The sequence below is a fragment of the Aulonocara sp. 'chitande type north' Nkhata Bay genome, linkage group LG11, assembly GCF_057382095.1.
Source record: "Aulonocara sp. 'chitande type north' Nkhata Bay isolate Kocher_YH1m ecotype deep benthic linkage group LG11, A_spYH_male_GT1.1, whole genome shotgun sequence".
Lineage (NCBI taxonomy): Eukaryota > Metazoa > Chordata > Actinopteri > Cichliformes > Cichlidae > Aulonocara > Aulonocara sp. 'chitande type north' Nkhata Bay.
Window position 1 is genome coordinate 4,288,941 of NC_141354.1, and position 25,103 is coordinate 4,314,043.

Here is a 25,103-nt window from a genome sequence, read left to right on the forward strand (position 1 = left end):
AACACGACACAAGCTCGCACAGAATTCAGACGTCCAATGAAAAACAATTTCAGTTTGATTCATTTTTATTTATATTGAGCTGAATCCAGACAAAAACATGTTTAACCAACGAGCAGCTTCTGACATCATTCATGTCTCTGCTGCCAACATTTTTTTAAAGTTACTCAAAGTCAATGGATCATTCACTGTGAACGTTTTTTTAATAAAAAGGCAACGTCCTCACAAAACAATCCAATGAAAATCCGGCTTTTAAACGATGATAAACCTTTAACGCTGTCCAGGTTTGGTTTAGTAACGGTGCAGTGATGGGACGCATGAAGGCTGAACTCAGGTCCGCCGATGCAGAGAGATGATTAAATGCTCATTCGTGGCAACATGTACGACTTAAATAAACCCTGGAAAGAGGTGCTGTAGGAGGAGAACGACTCCCACCACCAGGACACCACAGAAGAACAACACCAGCCAAACAGGGAAGTATCCTGGAGAGAACACAGGAAATGATGAACAGGCTCTGAGATTATGAGACATGTTCAATAAATGATGATGCAAGACTTACTTCTTCTGGCAACACGGTGTAGTTGGCAGCGACTGTCCACAGCTACGCTCAGCAGGGCTGTTTCATTGTTCCCCTTGATGTTCTTGCCTTTCATGGAGTGAGGCAGGAAGGCCAGGTCTGTCACCACGATGCCGTGTGATTCATGCACATAATACAGCCTCTGCATACAAACACCACGTTATAAGTTAAAAACATGGCTGCTTGTTGGATTTATGCATCTGTAAGTGCAGCGTGTCACCTGTAGGGAGAACGCGATGTAGATTGCTACTGATCCTGTCACAGTTCCAAGGCCAAGAAATGTTCCAGAGTCACTACGAGGAAGAAAGCAAACAGCTTCAAGTCCGACTTGCCTTTCCAAACTCAATATGCTACGCAAACGTGCTTTCAGAGAAACACTAATCACTTTTGATAAAAGATGTGCACAGCTAATGGTTGCTGACTGAAGACCTTGACTTTAGCATTGTTGTGGGCGCCATCTTAGTTCAGAGGTCCAGTTTAGTGATGAAAATTAGTAAAGGGGACGTCTAAAAGACAGCGAAGGCTAAAGCAGTACAGAGATGGAGCAGTGCCTCCACACTATCCAATGTAAACATCTATAGGACGTGTTGTCTGTGAAGGTTCTCGGTCATCCAGGTCATCGTAGTCTAAGGAGCTTGTAAGAAAAGTGTCTGGACTTCCTTAAGTTGCTTGAGAGGTGAAACGTCTTCAAGCAACTTAAAGAGGTCCAGACACTTTTCTTACCAAGCTCTTTAGACTATAGGGCGTGTTAGAACAAGAGTCACCATCACATAAACCACAGGACTTAAAGAACAGTGCCAACATCCTTGCTGCCTGAACCCAGAGGTACCTTGTCCATCCCCCAACTAGAGGGTTACAGTTAGTAAATCTGTATAATATTAAGATCCCAAAAGGTTGATTCTGGATGTTTTCAGTGGGAGAAACATCACTGTCAGAGGCCATAAGAAGATCATTTGTAACCTTCACTAAAGCTGTTTCTGTGCTGTGATGAGCTCTGAAACCTGACTGAAACTCTTCAAATAAACCTCTGCAGATGATCTGTTAGCTGTTTGACAACTACTCTTTCAAGGATGTTTGATATAAAGGAAGGTTGGAGATTGGCCTATAATTAGCTAAGACTGCTGGGTCTAGAGATGCTTTTTGAGTAATAGCTTAATTATTGCCATCCTAAATGTACATGCATACATAAGTAATAAAGAGTGATAAAGATTGAAGAGTGAGCTAATGGCAGGATGTCTTTGAGCAGCCTTGTAGGAACGATGTAAAATGAACACGGAGGGTGAAGATTAAAAGTGATTCTGCAGGTAAACTCGGACAGAGTCTAAATAATAAACATCAGTGAGAGTAGCTGTATACAGTAAGAAGTCTATGGGATTGTTATGAGTCATGTTTTGTGTAATGGTTACAACTTTATTGATGAAGTCATTACTATTCAAGGTTAAAAAGGAGCAGTCATCAGAGCCTCTTTGTCGCCATGGATACAGTGCTGGAAAAACCTGGAGCTATTCTCATTTTCACACACTCTCCAGGCTAAATGAAAATGCTCTAAATTAGTGAGAAGACATTTCCTCTCCAGCTTACTGATTAGTTACTTGTGTATTTGTGAGTTAGAGCCAGGACGTCTGAGACTTGTTCAGAGGAGCGACAGTATTCAGAGCCGCACGCTGTGAGGACGTGACAACATTAAAGCAGATAATCAGCCTCTGTAGGAGCAGAGCTTAGGTCGCACTAAATCAGATTAAAAAGTCTGAAATCAGAAACGAGGGCCTCGTTAGACATCGTAGTCATACCACATCTCAACAAACACAACAGCCAGTCTGCATGTCAGCATTTATGAAGCTGTTACCTGACAGCCAGACTGGAGATGACCTCCGTGCCGCAGGGAGCCGTCAGCATGGCCAATAAGCTCCTGCCGTCCCACTTGGTGAGGTAGCACGGGGGAGGTTTTCTGTCTCGTTTATGGGGGATCTGCACGGTGTAAAGTCTCAGGGCATCTTTCTGGTCTTCAACCTTTCCAAACCTGAAACAGGCGAACAGACAACCATGCAGTCATTGTTACTGACAGACGTCTGTACAGTGCACCTGAGAAACTCTCATCACTTCACTTGTTCCACATTTTTTCATCTCTTAGTCTTATGGATGGATTCCATTTATTTTACACATTCATATTCTGCAGACTAAACTCCACAAAATGGAAAAGTTTGCTTGAAGCTTTGCAAGTTGATTAAAAAATGAAAGACTAAGATGCACACTGGTACATAAGTACAGCCTGCTCAGTACTTTGCTGAAGCACCTCTGGCAGCTGTTAAATGCTACAAGCTTGACGCGCACAGTGCAGCTCCGTCAGCTTAGATGGGGAGCAACAGTGCACAGCCATTTTCAGATCTCAATGCAATGTAACAAGTAGTGTAACAAATTACTTTCTGTAGTGAGTAAATAAGTAACATGCTGCATCACTTTTCTTGAGTAATGCATCTGACAGGTGATGAAAACAGGACGCAGGAGCTCCGTCACAAACACTCAGTACTTGTGGAAGTGTCCCATTTTATATTTTTCAAATTTAAACAAATTTCCAGTCAACTTTGTTTCACTGCATCATTGTGAGATATTGTGTTAATGCGTTTTGGAATAAGGCTGTAACAACACGTGGAACAAGTGAAGCATGAATGCTTTCTGGGTGCACCGTACTGTATGAAACACTAAGATGCTCTTTGATTGAAGAACAAGCTAGATTAGGTTTTACCTGCAAGCCAAATATCGATAGGTCTTCTCATCTATTTGAGACATGGTTTCATGCCATTTAAGACTCATAGACAACTGGTTGCCACTCCATACACTGCAGGCAAAGTCCCGACCAACAGTCACCAGATGCTATATGACAACAGACAGAAGGTTACTGATGAACCATCTACACTAACTGGCTACTAAGTTACACCGTGCCGGTACGAGCCTGAACCCCTTTTTGCATCCACAGCTGCCTTAATTCTTCATGGCACAGATTCAACAAGGTGCTTGAAACATCTATATTGTCATCATAGCACACAGATTCTGTATATCTGTCAGCTGCACATCCATGAGGGAAAAACTCCAAAAGGTGATGAAGAGATGGGACTGACATTTGTAGAAATCTAGTGACTAAGGAGGTCATGAGGGTGCCTGTGACTGGAAAGTCGGTGGTTTGTGATCGCTGGCTTTTCCAGTCTGCTTATTAAAGTATCGCTGAGCAAGACACTGAACGCCAAGTTGCTCCCGATGCACTCAGAGTGTTACTGTGTGTGTGTATTAGACAAAAAGCACTCAGATGTAGAAAAAGTTACTTTCGAATTTGATGATTTTTCAGTGTTCAGTTGTCCAATTTTGGAAACAGCAATTGTAGAAATGTAGTCCAGTCTGCTGCTGTAGACGTCTACTCGAACGTTCAACCATTCTCCTCTGACAGTGAGCTGCCGGTCATGACATATTTTCTCTTTTTCAGATCACTCTAATGACAGATAGGTGAGCAGGAAAATCCCAGTAAATCAGCAATTTCTTCTCTTTTCAAGTCCTGACATCAACAACCACGCCACGCCCAAAATCACATTTCTTAGCAGGTCATCTTAACCAAAGACCTAAATTTGCTGAGCAGCTACCTGAACGCTACAAAGGTTAATTATCTTATTAATAATTTTACTTCTTTGCTTTTATTTAAAGAAAAAAAAAAAAAAGCAATCTGGTAAAGCCAGAACATCTTACTATTCATCACTGATTGAAGAAAATAAGAACAACCCCAGGTTTCTCTTCAGCTCTGTAGCCAGGCTGACAAACAGTCAGAGCTCTGTTGAGCCAACCATCCCTTTAACGTTAACTAGTAATGACTTCATGAACTTCTTCACAAATAAAGTTTTTATCATTAGAGAAAAAATGACCAGTAATCATCCCACAGATGTAATATTATCTACAGCTACTCTTAGTACCATTGATGTTAAGTTAGACTCTTTTTCTCCAATTGATCTTTCTGAGTTAACTTCAATAACTTCACCAGTGTGTGAATGTGAGAGTGAATGAATAGTGGCATTGTAAAGCGCTTTGGGTGCCTTGAAAAGCGCTATATAAATCCAATCCATTATTATTATTATAATAATTACTTCCTCCAAACCATCAACGTGTCTTTTAGACCCCATTCCTACAAAACTGCTCAAAGAAGTCCTGCCATTAATTAATTCTTCGATCTTAAATATGATCAACCTATCTCTAATGATCGGCTATGTACCACAGGCCTTCAAGCTGGCTGTAGTTAAACCTTTACTCAAAAAGCATCTCTAGACCCAGCAGTCTTAGCTAATTATAGGCCAATCTCCAACCTTCCTTTATATCAAACATCCTTGGCCTCCAGTAACACTGTGAGGAACCTTGGAGTCATTTTTGACCAGGACATGTCCTTCAATGCACATATTAAACAAATATGTAAGACTGCTTTCTTCCATTTGTGCAACATCTCTAAAGTTAGAAATATCCTGTCTCAGAGTGACGCTGAAAAACTAGTTCATGCATTTATTACTTCCAGGCTGGACGACTGTAATTCATTATTATCAGGATGTCCTAAAAACTCCCTGAAAAGCCTTCAGCTAATCCAAAATGCTGCAGCAAGAGTCCTGACAGGGACTAGAAAGAGAGAGCAGATTTCTCCTGTTTTGGCTTCCTGTTAAATCCAGAATTCAAAATCCTGCTCCTCACATACAAGGTCTTAAATAATCAGGCCCCATCTTATCTTAATGACCTTGTAGTACCATATCACCCTATTAGAGCACTTCGCTCTCGCTCTGCAGGCCTACTTGTTGTTCCTAGAGTATTTAAAAGTAGAATGGGAGGCAGAGCCTTCAGTTTTCAGGCCCCTCTTCTGTGGAACCAGCTTCCAGTTTGGATTCAGGAGACAGACACTATCTCTACTTTTAAGATTAGGCTTCAAACTTTCCTTTTTGCTAAAGCATATAGTTAGGGCTGGACCAGGTGACCCTGAATCCTCCCTTAGTTATGCTGCAATAGACGTAGGCTGCCGGGGATTCCCATGATGCACTGGGTGTTTCTTCTTCACTCACCTTTAGACTCACGCTGTGGTTATCCATCACTCTGGATTCAATTATTAGTCATTATTAATCTCTGGCTCTCTTTTTCCTGTTAAAAAGGAGTTTTTCTTCTCAACTGTTGCCAAAATGCTTGTTCATAGGGGGGGTCATATGACTGTTGGGGTTTTCTTTGTATTGTAGGGTACTTTACATACCTTACAGTGATTTGATATAACTTGTTGTGATTTGGTGCTATATAAATAAAACTAAACTGGCTTGCTCCCATGTGATTGGCTGATAAGACATTTGCATTAATGAGCAGATGAACAGGTTCACCTCATCAAGTGGTGCAAGTTGTGTTGTTCAATATTGACACTGACCTTGTTCCCAGGACTTATATCCAAGTCTTCGATCTCTCCTTCATGTGCTTTGAAGTCAAACTTTTTCTTCAGGGAAGGAAACTGAAACAGGACATACCAGGTGAAGACAACGTTTTATTCTTCCACTGCAGGACAAATACACCAGCGTCTTATAACATCTCACTCCACTAAATACTGAGCTCAAAAACAATAAATACATTATTATGGTTTATAGTGAAATCACGTTCTTTCCACTTGCAGATTATCACCCCAGTGCTCATGTTTACCTTCAGTAACCACTGTTGCCGACAACAACAAGACGTGCACTGAATGATTGCTTTCTAATGACTGAGATTTCAGCTGGTTTCATGCCTTTCTTCGTGTTTTCAATGCTCCCCTGTGTCATTTCTCATTATTTAACATAATATTAACATTATAGAGAGCTATGCTTGATTTCTTTGCATGCATGGATTGGATGGGCTGTTACCAACATCTGTAGTAACACCTTTAGAAATATATGTACTTAGAAAATTGCAGATGTGATTAATACTTATTTACTGAAACATTCCAGTTATAGTTACATTATGAATATGGACATAGTGTCATTTGAGGTTATCCACATTCAAACTGGATGAAGGTTTTAGGAGTTTCAGCTCCTTAACATGTGCCACCCTCTTTTTAGAGGGACCAAAAGTAATTGGACAACTGACGAAGGCCATTTCATGGGCAGGTGTGGGCAGTTCCTTCGTTCTGTCATTATCAAGCAGATAAAAGACCTGGAGTTGATTTGAGGAGTCGTGCTTGCATTTGGAAGATTTTGCTGTGAGCAGACATGTGGTCAAAGGAGCTCTCTGTGCAGGTGAAACAAGCCACCCTTAAACTGCGGAAAGAGAAAACACTCACACTGTTAGGAGCGGCAAAATCTACAGTTTGGTGCATCCTGAGAAAGAAAGCAAGCACTGGAGAACTCAGCAACTCAAAAAGACCTAGACGTCCACGACAACAGTGATGGATGATCGCAGAATCATTTCCATGGTGATGAGAAACCCCTTCACAACCAAGCAACATTCTCCAGGAGGTAGGCGTATCCAAGTCTACCATAGAAGACTACATGAAAGTAAATACAGAGAGCTTACTGCAAGGTGCAGGCCGCTCATAAGTCTCAAGAACAAAAAATCTAGACTGGAGCTTGCAAAAAAAGAAAAAAGAAAAGAAAGCGAAACAAAAGAGAGCACACCTAAACAGCCAGCAGAGTTCTGGAAAAGCATTCTTTGGACAGATGAAACCAACATCCACCTCTACCAGAACGATGGCAAGAAAGAAAAGCACGGAGAAGGTGTGGAACAGCTCATGACCCAAAGCCATCACATCTGTAAGCACAGTGGAGACTGATGGCTTGGGGGTGCTGCCAGTGGTGCTGGGACACTGGTGTTTATAGATGTGACACAGACAGAAGCAGCCAAACTAATTCTGACGTGTTCAGAGACAAACTGTCTGCTCAAATGCAGCCAACGCCAGTCAAATTGATTGGGGGGCGTTTCATAATACAGATGGACAATGACTCAAAAACACACAGCCAAACAAACCCAGGAGTTTATTAAAGCAAAGAAGGGGAATATTCTCAAATGGCCAAATCAGTCAGCTGATCTTAACCCAATTAAGCATTTAACTATCGAAGACTTTGGACAGAAAGACCCACAAACACACAGCAAAGCTGCTGCAGTAAAGACCTGGCAGAGCATTAGAAAGGAGGAAACCTGCTCATGTCCCTGAGTTCAAGACTCCAGGCTGTCATTCCCAGCAAAGGGTTCTCAACCAAGTACTAGAGATCCAGGGCTCGCAAAGTTTCTAAATCCCTGCTAGCCCTTCGGCCAGTCACTCTTCAGTTTTTGGTAGCCCAAAGTAAATTTAAGTAGCCCGAATAAAAAAAGATTATTTTTATTGTATAATATTGTAAAGGAAACAAAACATCAATCAAAAAACTGTTAAAACAAAAATTACAACAACTGTATATAAATTACAATCACCAACTCAAATACTTGGTTCTAACTGAACAGAAATTTCTGTGAACTTGTAAGAACTGTGTGGGACATGAATCAGCCTGTGTCAGATCCTGATCTGACATTTCCACTCAAGTCACGGATGAGAAAATGCCACTCGACGTTGAGGGCATAGCATCTCCTTCATCAGCTTTCTCTTCCTTTGCATTGCCCTCCATTTCACTGCTCTTCTTGTCGGGGTTTTATGATCCAGGTGTCTTGAACCTTTTCAAGAAAACATCCAGAAACGAATCGACTTGTCAGGGCAAAAAGATTCAACTGTTTCCCCATTAATAGGGAGTGGCATGCAGTCATTCAGTGTTTCAGGGTGTAGAGAGGTACGATGTTTGTCTTCACTCGGTTCATGCAAGAAAATCCTCTCACAGATGGCTGTCGATGGACTAAGTGTCAGCATTAATTTCACCAGCAACAAGATATGAGAGAGATGTTCTGGATTCTCAGAGAGGAGATCTCTGTACAAGCAATCTACTTTGCTACCCCGGCGTTCTGCAAGCCACACTTTTAGATCCATCCATTCTTGTGGAATTTTCTCTTTCTCATCTAGCAAACAGGCAAAATGTGTGACAGGATAATCCACCTCTTCATCCCCATAATTCGCCAGCTCTTCTCTGGGGTAGGGAAGAGTGGAAGGGTCAAAAACCTTGAAACTAGAGAGAGGCTTTTCCACGCAGATTTTTAAATCTGTTGTCCATGTACTTGACTGTGTTGTCAATAATCTTCTGGATCTCTGCACCAAAGGTGCCTCTGCCTGTGCCCTCACCTCTGCTAGCAGAGGCTGACTTTTTGTTACCGAGTTCCACAGTAGCAAATGCTACCATCCTGGTTCGCTGTGAACTTTGTGTCCAAGCTTTTCTGATATTCTCCTGGTTTTGTTTTTAGGCTGAGTAAGCGTGATGTTGTGCTCTCAACTAACTGATTTGTTCGTGTGATGTTTAGGTTATCATGCTGAAAATCCGTACAGCACTTGGATAAGATGGTACTGTAGTCCAACATGAAACGCAGGAAGCGAACAAATTTCTCAGTCTTCATCTCCTGCACCACCCCCTTAGCCTCGGCTGCATCCTCGGCTTTGACATCACTTCCTTCTGCCATGTTCTCCATATGAACAACAGTGGGAGTGTAATTTTTTTCCACAGCCTTCAGTCATCTCCGCCGGCTTGGAGCCACCGTGTGCTCTTCAGGCCACATTTAGCAGCTCACTTATCTCTGTCAGCTCTCTTCGCTTCTTTGGGGAATAGTAGTACATCTTAAAGATGGTTTTCAGTGTATCTTCAAATTTCACCAGGTACTCACAGCCTTTCACGCTATCCAGCACAGCTAGCTCTAGTTTGTGTGCCACACAGTGGATTGTTATGATGTGGGGGTATCCTCTGTTTCAGTCTCCCAGCTACTCCTGTTTTCTCCATCATCACTGCAGCGCCATCAACAGTTGCACACACTACTTTCTCCTTCCACGTATCTTCTCTGATACCCATGGTGTTCGCTGCTTCATCAAAAGCCTCTAAAATACCTGCAGCATTTGCACTCTTGACTGGCTGAAGTTTGATCATGTATGTGGCTACGTCACCATTATCCCTCACATACCTGACATGAACCAGCTCCTGTTCTATTATACCAGTGTCTGTACTGCCATCTGCAAGAATGGATAAGAACCTGCTTTCTTGAATTTCCTTTTCAATCCGGTGTCTTGAAGTTTGTGCTGCTGCTCCAATAAACTCTGCAAGCATGGTCACTGAGGCAAGTGGAACCAAGATCGAGGCCATTTGCTTTCTGAAGTTTGCAAAGACGGCTAAATTTTGCCAGTGGTAGTTCACTCTTTGCAACATGGTACGCAGTTCTGGTACAGCTTCTTCAGGACTTCTTGTTGTGCTTGGTTTATTTTTAGTATGTTTTTTGCAACTGGTGTTTGTTCTGGGAAAGATGCTGCAGACTGGGCAATAATGCGGGGCGATCGTGGCTCAAGAGTTAGGAGTTCGCCTTGTAATTGGAAGGTTGCCGGTTCAAGCCCCGGCTTAGACAGTCGTTGTGTCCTTGGGCAAGACACTTCACCTGTTGCCTACTGGTGGTGGTCAGAGGGCCCGGTGGCGCCAGTGTCCGGCAGCCTCGCCTCTGTCAGTGCGCCCCAGGGTGGCTGTGGCTACAATGTAGCTGCCATCACCAGTGTGCGAATGTGTGTGTGAATGGGTGGGTGACTGGATATGTAAAGCGCTTTGGGGTCCTTAGGGACTAGTAAAGCGCTATATAAATACAGGCCATTTACCATTTACCAATGCATTTCTTGTGATGCACAGATGTCTCACGGGTTCTGATGGGGTCTTTCCTAAAATTACTGGTCCCAGTAACAAAGGCGCTTGTCGACTCAAAAACTCACGACACACCCTGCAGAACATGATGTTATTTCGCTCGTCATATCCCAGCCACAGAAATTCTTTTGTCCATGAAACCAAAAAAGATGCGCTTTCTTTTTGCCTCGTAGTCTGATTTGTCAGAACTTTTCGGCGTTGTGGTCGGCTTTTCACTCACCAGTCAGTACTGCCGCTCTTTATACAGTTTGTGCGATCACAAAATGAAAGTGAAAGCAACAAACAAGCACAAAGTCAAACGCGATTCAATACGTCACATTTTGACAGAGGCTCATCGATGCTAATGACACAATTACCCAGCTACATTTGCAAAAGCACCTTCCTATGATAGCCCGACAGGCAGGGCTGAGATAGATTTTAGTAACCCGACTGGAAAAAGCCCCGGGATGTCGGACTAGCGATTTTGCAAGCCCTGAAATCAATACTTTAGTTATTAGTTTATTTATTACTTTTGAGCCGCTGAAGTGACAGGATTGTGTTTTTGAAAGAAATGCTTCAGTTTATGCAATCTTTTTGTTCCACACACTGCATGAAGGCTGAAAGTGTTCTTCATTGTGGTAATGTTCCAACATTAGAAGAAAACACCGTCTCTGTCTATGCGGAGCTAACTGTATATGTTTAACAGCTGTGGCTGAAATGATTGAGTCTTACCTCCCAGACTCTGATGTGCCCATCGGTGCCTCCAGTTAGCAGCAGGCTCTGGTCAGGACTGAACCTGACGACTTTCTGAAGCGGATCCTGAGGGTTCAGGTCTGACTGCACTTCAGCTGAAGCGGTCACAGAGATGTGAATCGTCTCGTCCTTCATATCTGACATGTTTCCAGATGGTGTAACTCCATCCTGTCCACACTTGTCTCCTTTCCCAGCTCGTAGCCTGGCGTTACCCTGCTGCTTGCTTTTCCCTGCAGCACAGAGGACACTTTTTATTTGAACAGAAGGTGTTCAGTCTTTGTCTCAGACCATAAAACCCTTTTCTTCATGCTCAGTGCTGTAGCTGCTGTTTGGGAAATATAACATTAAATTGAATCAGACACAATAAAGAGGTGTCATTTTAGCATATTTAGCTTGTAGCAGTGTGCCTCACCATCTTTATTAGCATCTTTGGCTTCTTTCTGCGTGCACTGTTTAAACTGCATCAGACAGCAGGTCCCATCCTGTCCTGCAGCAATCACACCTTTACCTACAGCCATGTTCATGGTAGCACGTGTGTCAGTATCATGGGAGTGAAGGAGACTGGCACTGTGCTGGTATTCCCCAACGAGCTGCAGATCCAGGAAGTGCTGTAAAACACAAACATCAGTCTGCTACTGTTGTACTATGGATACAAACTCAGTGTGCATCATGTATCAGGATACTCTCACCAAACACACTCAAAACACTATTTTTGTTAGTTTGTTTCCAGAGAGTCAAGAAATACAAGAAGAAAAGCACAAGTGAACAGAAGAACTCATGTGTGCATGTAAACCGCCGTAGCATGCTGTCTGTGATCATCCTGGTATACGTTATTAGATCACATAAATGAGCCTTATCAGGACAATGACACAGCAACACTACAGCGACTGTACAACACCCATCTTCAGTACTGACCACAGCGTTCTTTATGCCCGTCTTGGAGGCCCCCCCTCCTCCTGCTATGATCACCAGCCCTGTGTCAGGGTCCACTTTCACAGAGTACAAGGGGAAGGGGGCTCTGTACAAATCTGGAACCTTCTTCTTCCCCATTGTTCCTCACAAAGCTGCCAAGACACACCTGTGGAAAACAGAGTAAGTTCATCTGTGACGTCGTCTGTCCTCCCTCTGCTGGAGCTACAGAGGTTACACTGAGCGATGCCGATGGCGTCCCTGAACTTTATTAAACAGTGCAACCATTAACCATCTTAGTCACGTCTAGTCCAGCAACTTCCATTTCCAATCAAACAAAATGATACAGCATAAAATAATGACCTTCACTCTGGCTGCTTGGAAGGCTTTGTGACGTTAAGAGCACGCTGCTGGAAACAGGTGTTTTGCTGGTGTTGACATGAAATCATTAACAATAATTCAGGGTCCAACCTTACAACCCTCAGGTTAGTGGCTCAGAGTTTAATGGCCCATGTACGTTTTTTCTGGCTTGTGAAAAAGAAAGCTTTTATTTTAAAATGTTTAAATATTAATGCAATATTTTATATTATTCCACTTTCAAGTTGAAACATGTTCAGAAAGCCGTGAAACCCCATGCCCCCCTTTAGACTCGCCCGTCTGCTGCAGGTATCGGATATAAAACCGGAGCTGTGAGCTGCATCATTTCACTGTGTTAAACAAACAGCAGCGACCACGTTTGCCCGTCTTCACTCCTGAGTTTAAGGCTGGCTTTTCCCAGTAAAGGCTTTAATGACGATTTCAGGAACAGTGCTGCAGACTCTATCTCTCTCCCTTTGTCTCACATACGCTGCGTCCATTGTTACTTTCAGTCCACAGTATAACAGAGCTCCAGACCGCAACGCCGAGCATTTTAGTGGGTAAAAAGATTTAGTGTTGCTTTTGTTTTGTTGCCTCACCAGCACACCTGTTTGCACTTTTATTTGCACCAGAGTTGAAGGTCAGAAGTGAAACCGACTATACGTGATGATCATCAACTGTTCCCTTAATGTTTTTTGAGCAGGTTATATTTCTAGCAAAAGACTAACCATTATCAGTTTAAGCTCCTCCAATGTGCTCTTTCTTCTGGCTTCTTTTATTATAACTATTTTCAAGTCATCCAATATAGTGCAAAAAATACAGGTTTAAACAGGAGCTTGCTAACCTCTGGAAAGTCCTCATAAAGTGTTGTTGTGTGTGTTGCTGTTCAGCTGCTGGTGAGGGCAGCAGCTGTGTGCCTTCCTGTGTGCAGCTGTGCGATGCTTTGTTACCCTGAGGAGGCAAAAACAGCATTTAGATATTAATACAACAGTATGAGTAGAGTGAGGGGTTTTATAACACTAGAGCCAACAGGCTGAAAAACATCAAAGCAGACTGATGGACAAATCATTACAGGTCAAGTTGAGTGTGAAGCAGAAGCATGTGCACACACAAGTTTTGCATGAATGCTCATGCTGAATAACTGGGTGCTGGTTAGAATCTGCATGATGCTTCAGCTTCCTCTAACCCCAACCCTGGATTATTTTATTATGTAAATACAGCTATGATTAGCACTGTTTCCCACATGAGACATTGAGGTTTGTTCTTATCACAAACACTATGCATTAGCCTAATATACACGCTGTAGCCCTGCTCTAAAACATGTCATAAATCCCAAACAATCAAGCACAATGTTATGTAGCATTATTTTCCTCCTGTAGCGATGCTGAAGGATCTTAACTCTCGCTTCCCTGACAGTGTTAAAGCCGTGACTGGGTGTGTGTGTGTGTTTAAGTGTGTGTTTAAGGCTCTATGGTGTAAATTACACTTAATATATGTAGTGTTTCACATCCACTTTAAACGGCCATGAATTGTACGCAGATGAAATGCTTAAAGCTAATTAACTTAAGTACTATATAAAAGCCACTATTCATTGAATGAAACCTGCGTGGCTGATGTCCTCTTCCTTCATGTATTACTAGTTTCTGGGTTAATGTAGTAATCGTGTTTCTTGAAGCAGCTGATGATGTGCTGGCGTGTCGGACTGAGAAAGCTACTGAGTCCCACATATAAGCTTGAAAAGAAGGTCAATTGGATTTTTGAACACGTTTCGTCCCTTCTCCAAGACGTTTGTTCAGTTTTAAGGGAAATGAAGGAGAGGTCAAACGGAAGAGGCGAAATGTCGTCACAAAAGACATACCCTGAAAATAAGTGCAGTTACCTTCCTTTCAAGCTCTAAGGCTACTGTAACCTGGACGGCTGAGAAGCTACACAGCCGGCCTGTCACAGGACTCTGTGCTTTAAAGAGCAGCTGAGCAGCGACTGAATGAAAAACCATGAGGTGAAAGGAAACGGTGGCAGCGACGGAACCAGAACCATGTTAATGGTGTATTTAAACCGCTACGGTTTGCTAATGTATAGCATTCGGCTGTATTTGCTACAGTTAGCGCTTTAGCTCTGCCGGCTAGCCGGTCAGTGATTTAAATGTTGGACACCTACCTGTGCTGATAGTCCTCGCTATCCTCGGCTCGTATTTTACCATCGAGGTACGAGCTCAATCTAATGATTTCATTTTGAACTGTCGCGGAAAGAACTAAACGATATCCACTGACACTTCCACGCACATACACGTCAGCAGCTAACCAGGCGTTAAGATTTCTTCTTCTTTCTCTTAAAAGAAGGAATGGCGGTGGGCAAACAGCGAACGGTGCATCATCGCCACCGTCTGGTGTCGTGTGTTGACTTGATTCCAAGAAGTAGGTTCAACAAACGGAGTTTAAAAATAAATTCCAAGTTGAACAACTCCGAGCTTCCTGCTCCACAACAGCTGATCAGAGTGAATTCAGTGTGGTTCAATGGAATGACGCACTGAAGCGCTCAGGTTCACTCTGCTGAGTGCCATAGTAGGCAAAGAAAGGCATCATCAATAGAGCCCCGAAACTACGATTCAACATAGCAACGGGTAAATAAAGACCAGTGCTGACCATGACAGGAGCATCTTGTCATCATACACTGAATAAAATTTGATATAAAATGTATCATTTTATTATAATGTCCATGCTCATCATTTAGATTAAGCTGAATCCTAATTTTACATTTCGTTTTAAATCTAATTATTCAAACGTGACCTCAGTAGATTAAATGTAGGAGGCAGAACATGAAGATCAAATGTGGAGAAAGATCTTATTTCATTACAAATGCCTCAGCGTTTATAGAGCTGTGTGTATGCAGATCAAAGTAAGCTGCTGTGAACAGATCCAGATGCCATGAGCTGGGACAGTCTGAGCATCTGCAGACACGCTCACACAGCTAATCTGTTTATCCTGCACAAAACTGGCCTGGATTTTCATGCAACATTTTAATAACACAAGTTAGTTTGTTTTTCAGGATGTTTCACATGATGAAAACACATAATTTATCAACACACGTTACATGTCATTTGCAGTTCTTCTCTTCTTCCTCTCCTGTCTGCTTTATCTCTTTCTCCATCTCTGACTAAAGTTATTGTAGATCCTCTGGTTAAATGATCACTGTGCACCATTTGTCTGTTATGAGCCACCGTGCCTGTGTTGGCTAATCCAATCAGAACAGAACATGGAATATACTTTTTGATCACCAGCCCTGTGTCAGGGTCCACTTTCACAGAGTACAAGGGCAAGGGGGCTCTGTACAAAACTGGAACCTTCTTCTTCCCCATTGTTCCTCATAAAACCGCCACGGGGGCAGTAACAAATATACGATGACTGGGAATCAAACCTCTACATAATAGAGTCATTTTTGACCAGGACATGTCCTTCAATGCACATATTAAACAAATATGTAAGACTGCTTTCTTCCATTTGCGCAACATCTCTAAAGTTAGAAATATCCTGTCTCAGAGTGACGCTGAAAAACTAGTTCATGCATTTATTACTTCCAGGCTGCACTACTGTAATTCATTATTATCAGGAAGTCCTAAAAACTCCCTGAAAAGCCTTCAGCTAATCCAAAATGCTGCAGCAAGAGTCCTGACAGGGACTAGAAAGAGAGAGCAGATTTCTCCTGTTTTGGCTTCCTGTTAAATCCAGAATTGAATTCAAAATCCTGCTCCTCACATACAAGGTCTTAAATAATCAGGCCCCATCTTATCTTAATGACCTTGTAGTACCATATCACCCTATTAGAGCACTTGGCTCTCGCTCTGCAGGCCTACTTGTTGTTCCTAGAGTATTTAAAAGTAGAATGGGAGGCAGAGCCTTCAGTTTTCAGGCCCCTCTTCTGTGGAACCAGCTTCCAGTTTGGATTCAGGAGACAGACACTATCTCTACTTTCAAGATTAGGCTTCAAACTTTCCTTTTTGCTAAAGTATATAGTTAGGGCTGGACCAGGTGACCCTGAATCCTCCCCTAGTTACACTACAATAGGTCTAGGCTGCTGGGGCTTCCCAGGGTGCACAAGTGTTTCTCTTGAGTCACTGTGGGCCAATAATGGCTCCTCCTCATCAGACTGAAATGCCACCCTGAGTTTGTGTTGACTCTCGTATATTTGGCAGGACAATGAGCTGCCTGGTCTCTTCTCCATCACGAGGGTCTTGAACATGCCTGTATCTGTTCACAGGTCCCAGATGCTGCCTCGATCTCCTTCTGTGGACATATTGTCTGCATCTCCCTCTTTTCATTGTTGCTTCCTCCCTCATGTTGTGTGACCTTCTGTCTGTTTAACCTCTGGTCATACAGCCTGTGGTCTGTGGCAGCTGCAGAGAGGGGTGGAGCAGTGGGCTCTGGGTGTGTGTCAGGGGAGGCTGATCCACACAGCTGTTCTCCATATCCTAATCATGTCTCCCCTATGAGTAGGATGCTGGGACTGGATAGAAGAGCTTTCTGCTGCACTGAAGGCAACTGGAAAGCTGCCCAAGGAGAGGAGCATTGGGCTGGAGAGAGTGGGACTGAAAAGCCTGCCAATAAATGTGATGCACACTGGTTTGCACACATAAAAACAGTCACGTGCTGGAAAAACTGTCAGTCTGGGTCCTTGCTAAAGTGGTGCCAAAACCCAGTCATGTTGTGACAGATCCCGGATAGCGGCTGACCTGGTGGCTATGCATCAGGAGGTGACTGTGGTTCAGAGGGTTGGGAAGCTCGTCTTGTAACCGGAAGGTCGCCGGTTCGATCCCCTGCTCTCTCTGTCCTGGTCGTTGTGTCCTTGGGCAAGATACTTCACCTACCGCCTACCTGTGATGGCCAGAGGGGCCGATGGCGCGATATGGCAGCCTCGCTTCTGTCAGTCTGCCCCAGGGCAGCTGTGGCTACAACTGTAGCTGCCTCCACCAGTGTGTGAATGTGAGAGTGAATGAATAGTGGTATTGTAAAGCGCTTTGAGTGTCTTGAGCTTCTGATGAGAGTGAGCTTTATTGAGGAGGATAACATTCAACAAAAGGCGAGGGTGGCGAGAACAGAATTGACAAAACCTAAACCGAGGGAGGTCCGGAGGCCGGTCGCACGGAAGAGAGCGGCGACCTCATTCAGGGAACCACCATCGACGGTGATGACATCTGGAAAGTGGCCGGCAAAGGCGAGGTGGTTCAGGCAGAGGCTGGACCAGACAGCGAGGCAGAGGCTGGACCGGCGTGGAAGTCCCTAACGGCGGCGCTGCAGGCGACGGCGTGAAAGCTGCAGGCGATGGAACCGCAGATGACGGCACGGAAGCCGCACTGCAGGCCTGGCACTGCAGGCGACGGCTGGAGGGGTCCCTTCGGACCCTCCAGCGGAGACAGACTGCTGAACGGGCCCCTCGGACCCTCCAGCGGTAAAGAAGTAAAGACAGCTGAGCAGGAGACTGAACAGCTGATAAGCAGTTCTTATTGTCCTTTGCCGTACAGACCACAACCGCCGAGTAAACAGTCCCACAGTTCAAACCAGTAATATTGTCCTTCCTACTCACCACAGCCGGCTGCTCTGAAATCCCGGTGTCCGACTGTGGCGAGGGGCGTCGACGGCGCGATTGCCGCTTCCTGTTCGAAGGCTGGGTCGACAGGCCGGGCAGAATATCCTTAGTCAGGCCAGGCAGCGAAACAGTAGTTGCTAGGCGAGAGGTAGAGGCCGGACGAACAAAGTGAAGCTCGTCCAGAAAGAAAGCCTCTGCGAGCGGGTGAAGTAAGCTGAGCAACCAGGGGAGACCAGAAACTAAGCGCTGTAGCCAATTAGCTATGGCTTGGCGAAAGTCTTTCCCCTCGTGCTCCAGCCATAAGTTAATCTCCACATTCACAAATATACATTTCTGACATTCAAAAACAAAACAAAAACAAATCAGCGACCAATATAGCCACCTTTCTTTGCAAGGACACTCAAAAGCCTGCCATCCATGGATTCTGTCAGTGTTTTGATCTGTTCACCATCAACATTGCGTGCAGCAGCAACCACAGCCTCCCAGACACTGTTCAGAGAGGTGTACTGTTTTCCCTCCTTGTAAATCTCACATTTGATGACGGACCACAGGTTCTCAATGGGGTTCAGATCAGGTGAACAAGGAGGCCATGTCATTAGTTTTTCTTCTTTTATACCCTTTCTTGCAGCCACGCTGTGGAGTACTTGGACGCGTGTGATGGAGCATTGTCCTGCATGAAAATCATGTTTTTCTTGAAGGATGCAGACTTCTTCCTGTACCACTGCTTGAAGAAGGTGTCTTCCAGAAACTGGCAGTAGGACTGGGAGTTGAGCTTGACTCCATCCTCAACCCGAAAAGGCCCCACAAGCTCATCTTTGATGATACCAGCCCAAACCAGTACTCCACCTCCACCTTGCTGGCGTCTGAGTCGGACAGGAGCTCTCTGCCCTTTACCAATCCAGCCACGGGCCCATCCATCTGGCCCATCAAGACTCACTCTCATTTCATCAGTCCATAAAACCTTAGAAAAACCAGTCTTGAGATATTTCTTGGCCCAGTCTTGACGTTTCAGCTTGTGTGTCTTGTTCAGTGGTGGTCGTCTTTCAGCCTTTCTTACCTTGGCCATGTCTCTGAGTATTGCACACCTTGTGCTTTTGGGCACTCCAGTGATGTTGCAGCTCTGAAATATGGCCAAACTGGTGGCAAGTGGCATCTTGGCAGCTGCACGCTTGACTTTTCTCAGTTCATGGGCAGTTATTTTGCGCCTTGGTTTTTCCACACGCTTCTTGCGACCCTGTTGACTGTTTTGAATGAAACGCTTGATTGTTCGATGATCACGCTTCAGAAGCTTTGCAATTTTGAGACTGCTGCATCCCTCTGCAAGATATCTCACTATTTTTGACTTTTCTGAGCCCGTCAAGTCCTTCTTTTGACCCATTTTGCCAAAGGAAAGGACGTTGCCTAATAATTATGCACACCTGATATAGGGTGTTGATGTCATTAGACCACACCCCTTCTCATTACAGAGATGCACATCACCTAATATGCTTAATTGGTAGTAGGCTTTCGAGCCTATACAGCTTGGAGTAAGACAACATGCATGAAGAGGATGATGTGGACAAAATACTCATTTGCCTAATAGTTCTGCACTCCCTGTAATATCCTCCCGTAGCCCCAGGTGGGTCGAATATGCTGCAGGGTCCATGGTGGCTGGTTCGTACTGTCACGGCCAGCGGGGCAAGCCGTGTGTAAATTATTAAAGGACACAAAGTGCAAACACGGTTTCTGATGAGAGTGAGCTTTATTAAGGAGGATAACATTCAACAAAAGGGCGAGGGTGGCGAGAACAGAACTGACAAAACCTAAACTGGGAAAACTAAGAATAAAGCTAACCTGGAAGATGCAGGGGAACCACACAGGATGACAGAGGGAGATAGGGTTAGACCACGGACTCAGAGACGCGGGCTTAACACAGAGACATGACTACACTAGAGGGGATACACAGAACCAAAACGTAAGAATAAACAAAGATACATCAAGAAATCAAAGATTAACAATACAGAACAGAAAACACTGGGTCACAGAGCCAGGACCGTGACATTGGGTCTGTCGTGGGTTTGTTACAACAATATAGATTCACAACTGCACCAAAGAGTAAAACTGTTGAATGTGGATTATTAAACATTAGGTCTTTGTTTTACAAGTCTCTATTACTGCATGAAAAAATAATTGATCAACAAATTGATTTGATCTGCCTCACAGAAACCTACTTACAGCAGAATAATTATGTTAGGTTAAATGAATCAACACCCAGAGTTATACAAATTGTCAGAATCCTCGAAGCAGGGAGGGGAGCAATCTTCCACTTAGAGTTTATTAGTCAACCACAGACTCTGACAGAGTTTGAGTTCATTCAGAAGCCTGATGCTTAGCCTTGTCCACCCTAACTGTAAAACTCAAAAGACCATTTCATTTGTTTTCTATCTTACACAGAGCTTCTGTCTGATTTAGTGCTCAGCTTAGATAAAATAATTATTGTGGGTGATTTTAAGATGTAAGCATTAAAAATGACAGCATTTAATCTATTAATAGGCTCAACTGGCTTCTCTCACAATGTAAAAGCAACCATCCATCACTTTAATCACATGCCAGATCTTGTTCAGATAGAAACTCAGCATTTAACAGTGTTTCCTGAAATCCCTCTTTAATCTGATCATTTCATAATAATGTTTACATTTATAATAATGCATGACACTACAGTAGATGTCTTTCTGAAAGTGCTGTAACTAAGTTTAAGACATGATTCCTCTACAGTTCCTGCACATCTGTCACGGTTTGCCAGGGCAAGCCGTGGGGATGTTGGAGAAAGGACCCAAATGCTGGACTCAGTGCAAATATGAACAGTGCGTTTATTTACAGTAAGGTAAATGTACACACAATAAATCTCCAGTGCGTTCCTTCAACTCCTGTGTTGTGCCTTCTCCTAAGTGCTGGTATTCGTGCTCTCTGCTCCCGTGCCTACGCACACCCCGTGCGTCCTGCTGTCCTGTGTTCCGCTCTCCTCCTGAGGAAAACACAACAGACGCAGCCGTTACGACACCAACTCCAGCAGGCATACACTTAACAGCACTAGAACCACTAACATGGAGTCTAACTCAACGATCCTGCGCCAGAGGAAGCTCCATCATTCTGTTAAGCAGCTCCCCGACGAGCCTGATCAGTAGCAGGTGTGTGAGATCCTGGGCGTGACCAGCCAGCTGGCAGGGCCACACCCACCAGGCCTGGGAGTGTCACTGCTGCACTCACACACACACACACACACACACACACACCCACAAGCATGGAACACAAGAACACAGCACAGTGCAGCAAACATACATCATATGCTATAATAATGATGATAATAATAAACGTCCACACTGCTCACGGACCCCGAGTCCCCGGGTCCGTGGCAACATCTTTAAATCACTGGTGAGCAACATCTGAACCATGAAGGAACTTTCCATACTGCTGTGGATGCTGCGTCTTGTAACGCATGGCACGATGTTTCACTGCAAGTCTGGACTTTTGGTTATAGTCACCCTGCAAACCTCCTGTTGTTTATAACATATTCACCCCAGAAGTGTCAGTGAGAATAAACATGTTTTCTAGCTTTTCTTCTTACAGTTTAAATACATCATTTATGTCAGCATAGTATGTGAGTAACAGGTTACAGTGAGGATGAAGTCACCTGATGCTGCAAATAACATTTTCTGTTGAAAATACAAAACAAAAAACTAAAGAACTGACGGAGTCAGAGGTGAAAACTTTTAATGAACGGCACACTGTGTCGCTCTCTCTCTCTGCTGATATGATTGAATTGAGCTCGCCCACCAACCTCTTTCTTCTTGACAGTAATCATTCAAATAAGATATCTGTATATTATTTATTTATCTATTTAATTGTATTAAACTTTGGAGTTTAGTGTTTAAGTAATTGAAGTCATATTAGTCTTCACAGTCTACAGCTAAATAATGAGAGATAGGTATTGTTTGGTTTTACACGTGCACGTGTGATAAACTGAATCCGTAATATCAAAAACATGAATGCAGTCATTACAAGGCTCAGCATCAATAAGTGTGCTTATTCAAAAATGGGAATCCTTGTCCCAGGAATGCGTCGAAGCAGCAGGTACGCCACCTGCCATAACTGGGGTGGAGTGCACCATCGTGTTTTGTCATGGTCACGTGATCTGGGTGTTTTGAACCACGCTTCTGAGCAATGTTTCGAAACATCTGTGCTTTGGAAGGTCAACACAGTGTCAAAACAGCTGTTTCAGTCTTCTCATCCCTACTTCCCACTCCTCTATAGACCTTCCCTGGAATTCCTCCCTGAAGTGTGGGGAGCCTGTTCTCTGAGCGCCCTACAGAGAATTTTGGATTGTTGTGCATTTTCCCCTTGGACACCTGGAGTCCCATTTTCTCCTTTTGCTTAATTGTGGATAGCATTTTCTGGTAAAACTCAGAATCACAGTTAGTGTGCATGGGATTCTTCCAAGCCCTGCATTTGAGTCCATTCCAGTATTCATGACAGAAGTATCCAGCCAACTTATGGATTTGGTGGACTCAGCGGACTCAGGTCATGTTCATCACATCCTTTCCACCCAGGAAGTGTAACTCGGCTGGCTCCACGTGATTGGAGAGCTTGCCTCTGGCTTAACAAACTGTCCTAGTAAGCCCAGCTCTGTCTCCAGTTAACCCTCTGCAGGATATACTACCTCAGCGTTCTCTTCACCCTAACCTAAGGTTGCTTCCACCCCAGAAGCATTTGTGTGGTGCACTGGACTTTGAAGTCTTATTCAGCCACTCCACCAACCCGTCAGTGTGAGGGTGGTAGACGCTGATCAAAACAGATTTGTAGACGTCCCCATGCACACACCTAACCTCCACCCACTCTGCCTCTAACAGTTCTCCGGCCGAACCAGATTTTGGTGGACTACAGTCTGCGTGCAACTTGAATCTACCATAGCCTGGCGTATACCCCTTTGTTATACTGTGTGTCCAGCAACACAGAACACTCATCCCATCTCCATCTGTGGGCACGCCCTTGTGTGGTTACCATCTGGTAAGGATAACGGAGTGGGATGAGTGGAAGACAGCCATCAACACTCAACTGGGCCACTTTGAGTTTTTGGTGATGCCTGTTGGTCTTACGAACAGGTCCAGAGTGTTTCAGGCCCTCGTGAATGATGTCCCTTGGTACTTCTTTAAATACTTTGTCTACCTGGATGATTTTTGTCTTCAGACCTGATGTTGTCTTCTATCTCCTCTGTATAGACCTTCCCTAAATTTACTCCCTGCATTGTGGTGAGCCTGCCTGTTCTGAGAGAGAGTTGGATTGTTTGTGTTTGCCTGTTTCCCCCTTCGAATCCCCTTTCCTTTCTCCAATAGATCTTTCTGAGTTAACTTTAGTAATTACATTCTCCAAAGAAGCCCTCTCATTAATTAATGCTTCAACCATACATATTATTAGCCTATCTTTATGAATCAGCTACGTATCAGGCCTTCAAGATGGCAGCAGTTAAACTGTTACTTAAAAAGCATCATTTGACCAGCTGTCCTAGCTAGTTACAGGCCAATCTCCAACCTTCTTTTTATCTGAGAAACTCTTGAAAGAGAACAGCTAACTGATCATCTGTAAAAAATGGTTTATTTGAAGAGTTTCACTCAGTTTTTATTGTGCTTGGCTTACTCTGAATGTTAAATTAACCTGGCGTCCAGGTTATCAAGGAATCTTGGAGTAGTTTTGATCAGGATCCTTCAGTGCACATATGAAATATATGCTGCTTTCTTCCTTTCTGTCTCAGAGATTATTGATCTTTGGCTCTGTCTTCCTCAGCTCACCCCCAACTGGTCAGGTTAGATGGCCCCGCCCCTCCCTGAGCCTGGTGTTGCTTCTTACTGTTTCTTCCTGTTAAAAGAGTTTTTCCTTCCCAGTGTCCCCAAAGTGTTTGCTCAAAGGGGGTCTTGTTTGATTGTTGAGGTTTTCTCTGTATTGTTGTGGGAACTCTTGGAGAATACATCAAAAAGCACCTTGAGGTGAATGCTTTTGTGATTTGGCATCATCTAAATAAAACTGAATTGAATCAAGCCAGTTACATCACTTTTGTCATTCCTAACATTTACACTCCAGGTCATGTACTTGGGGAGGGACTCGGTGTCTCACCTAAACAAATGTGGTCAGGGGAACGGTGGACTGAGATTGGCAGACAACCTGCTCTATCAGCTGAGCGGCAGGTGCATTTCTGTTCAACACTTAGGTTTCACTGATATCTTCATATTGCCTTACATTTTGAATGAACTATGAACTGTCATGCATTGATTTAGTGGATAGAAAAAAAATTGAGGAGCCGAGAAAAAGGCTTCCAGGTAAGACAAAGCTCAGAGTGTAACAAGATCCTTTATTTTACTGTATAGCAAGTTCTATTATTATTATCGTTAATATTTTACACAAACGGTGCTTGTTTTTAGGGTTGCTGTGTGGCCTGTAGAGCATTATTCACATAGCTTTCAATCATACTTCTGCTCTTTCCTGCGTCAACGTTCGCGAGCAGTGATTTTATTTTGTAAGCCACCAGAAGCCTCGTTGGTTGCGCTCGTGATGAAGCTGTTCCGTGTCTTCTGCGGAAAACATCCGAGGTAAAATAATAATAATAATAATGAAATAAATAATAAAAATAACATTAATAATAATTCATGTTAAGAACAGTGGGGGAGGGGGCGGAGCCACCGGCCGCGGCTACTTTCTGTGACTCGTTAGATTCAGTGATTGTTTCCATCTTCACGTGAATCCGGTCTCGTGCGGGGCTCCGGTAGCTGATATCTGTGTGAGGGGAATAACGTTAGCACCCACAGGAGACGGATGCTTTCACGGTAAGCGGTGCATCAGCTCCACGGAGAGCTTGCAGTGAAGCAGGTGAACACGAAGCACACGCGAAGAGCCGAAGTGGAAATCACGTCCAGATAAGTTTCCGTTCGAAAGACACAGATGCTAACGCAGCCACAGAGAAAGGTTTGTTGGACAGCTACCGTGTACCACCCGAGAACCCCTTTTGTCACTGCGAGTACCGTGGACGTGGAAATGTCCTCAGGCAACACAAGCCCACTGGCTTTTGTTTGTTTTTAGTGTGGTTTTACGACATGTGTACCTGTGGGAGCGCAACATGTAACAAGGTAGGCCCACAGCGGAGAGCCTCGCTCTAGCGTGGA

At 43.9% G+C, this 25,103-nt stretch overlaps 2 protein-coding genes and 1 pseudogene across 6 annotated transcripts in view; 1 reads left to right on the forward strand and 2 right to left on the reverse strand.

Annotated features, from left to right (window-relative positions):
• Positions 1-47: 47 nt before the first annotated feature.
• On the reverse strand, positions 48-14,870 carry preb (prolactin regulatory element binding). Its single transcript, XM_086310258.1, has 11 exons — positions 14,494-14,870; positions 13,181-13,287; positions 11,986-12,148; positions 11,483-11,678; positions 11,050-11,300; positions 5,997-6,077; positions 3,318-3,445; positions 2,421-2,594; positions 795-867; positions 557-716; positions 48-479 (listed from the first exon to the last, which is right to left on the reverse strand). The coding sequence occupies exons 3-11, from the start codon at positions 12,118-12,120 to the stop codon at positions 385-387; spliced, it is 1,293 nt and encodes a 430-aa protein (XP_086166384.1). The 5' UTR covers positions 12,121-12,148; positions 13,181-13,287; positions 14,494-14,870; the 3' UTR covers positions 48-384.
• LOC147318353 (zinc finger protein 862-like) lies at positions 7,999-10,951 on the reverse strand (annotated as a pseudogene).
• A 9,601-nt stretch (positions 14,871-24,471) lies between the features above and the next one.
• The window catches only part of adcy3a (adenylate cyclase 3a), a 62,190-nt gene continuing 61,558 nt past the window's right edge, over positions 24,472-25,103 (forward strand). For 2 of the 5 annotated variants that reach the window (XM_086310261.1, XM_086310265.1), the window contains exon 1: positions 24,644-24,767. The gene's annotated coding sequence lies outside the window, so the exon portion shown is untranslated. The other 3 variants (XM_086310263.1, XM_086310262.1, XM_086310264.1) reach the window with 3 other exon arrangements.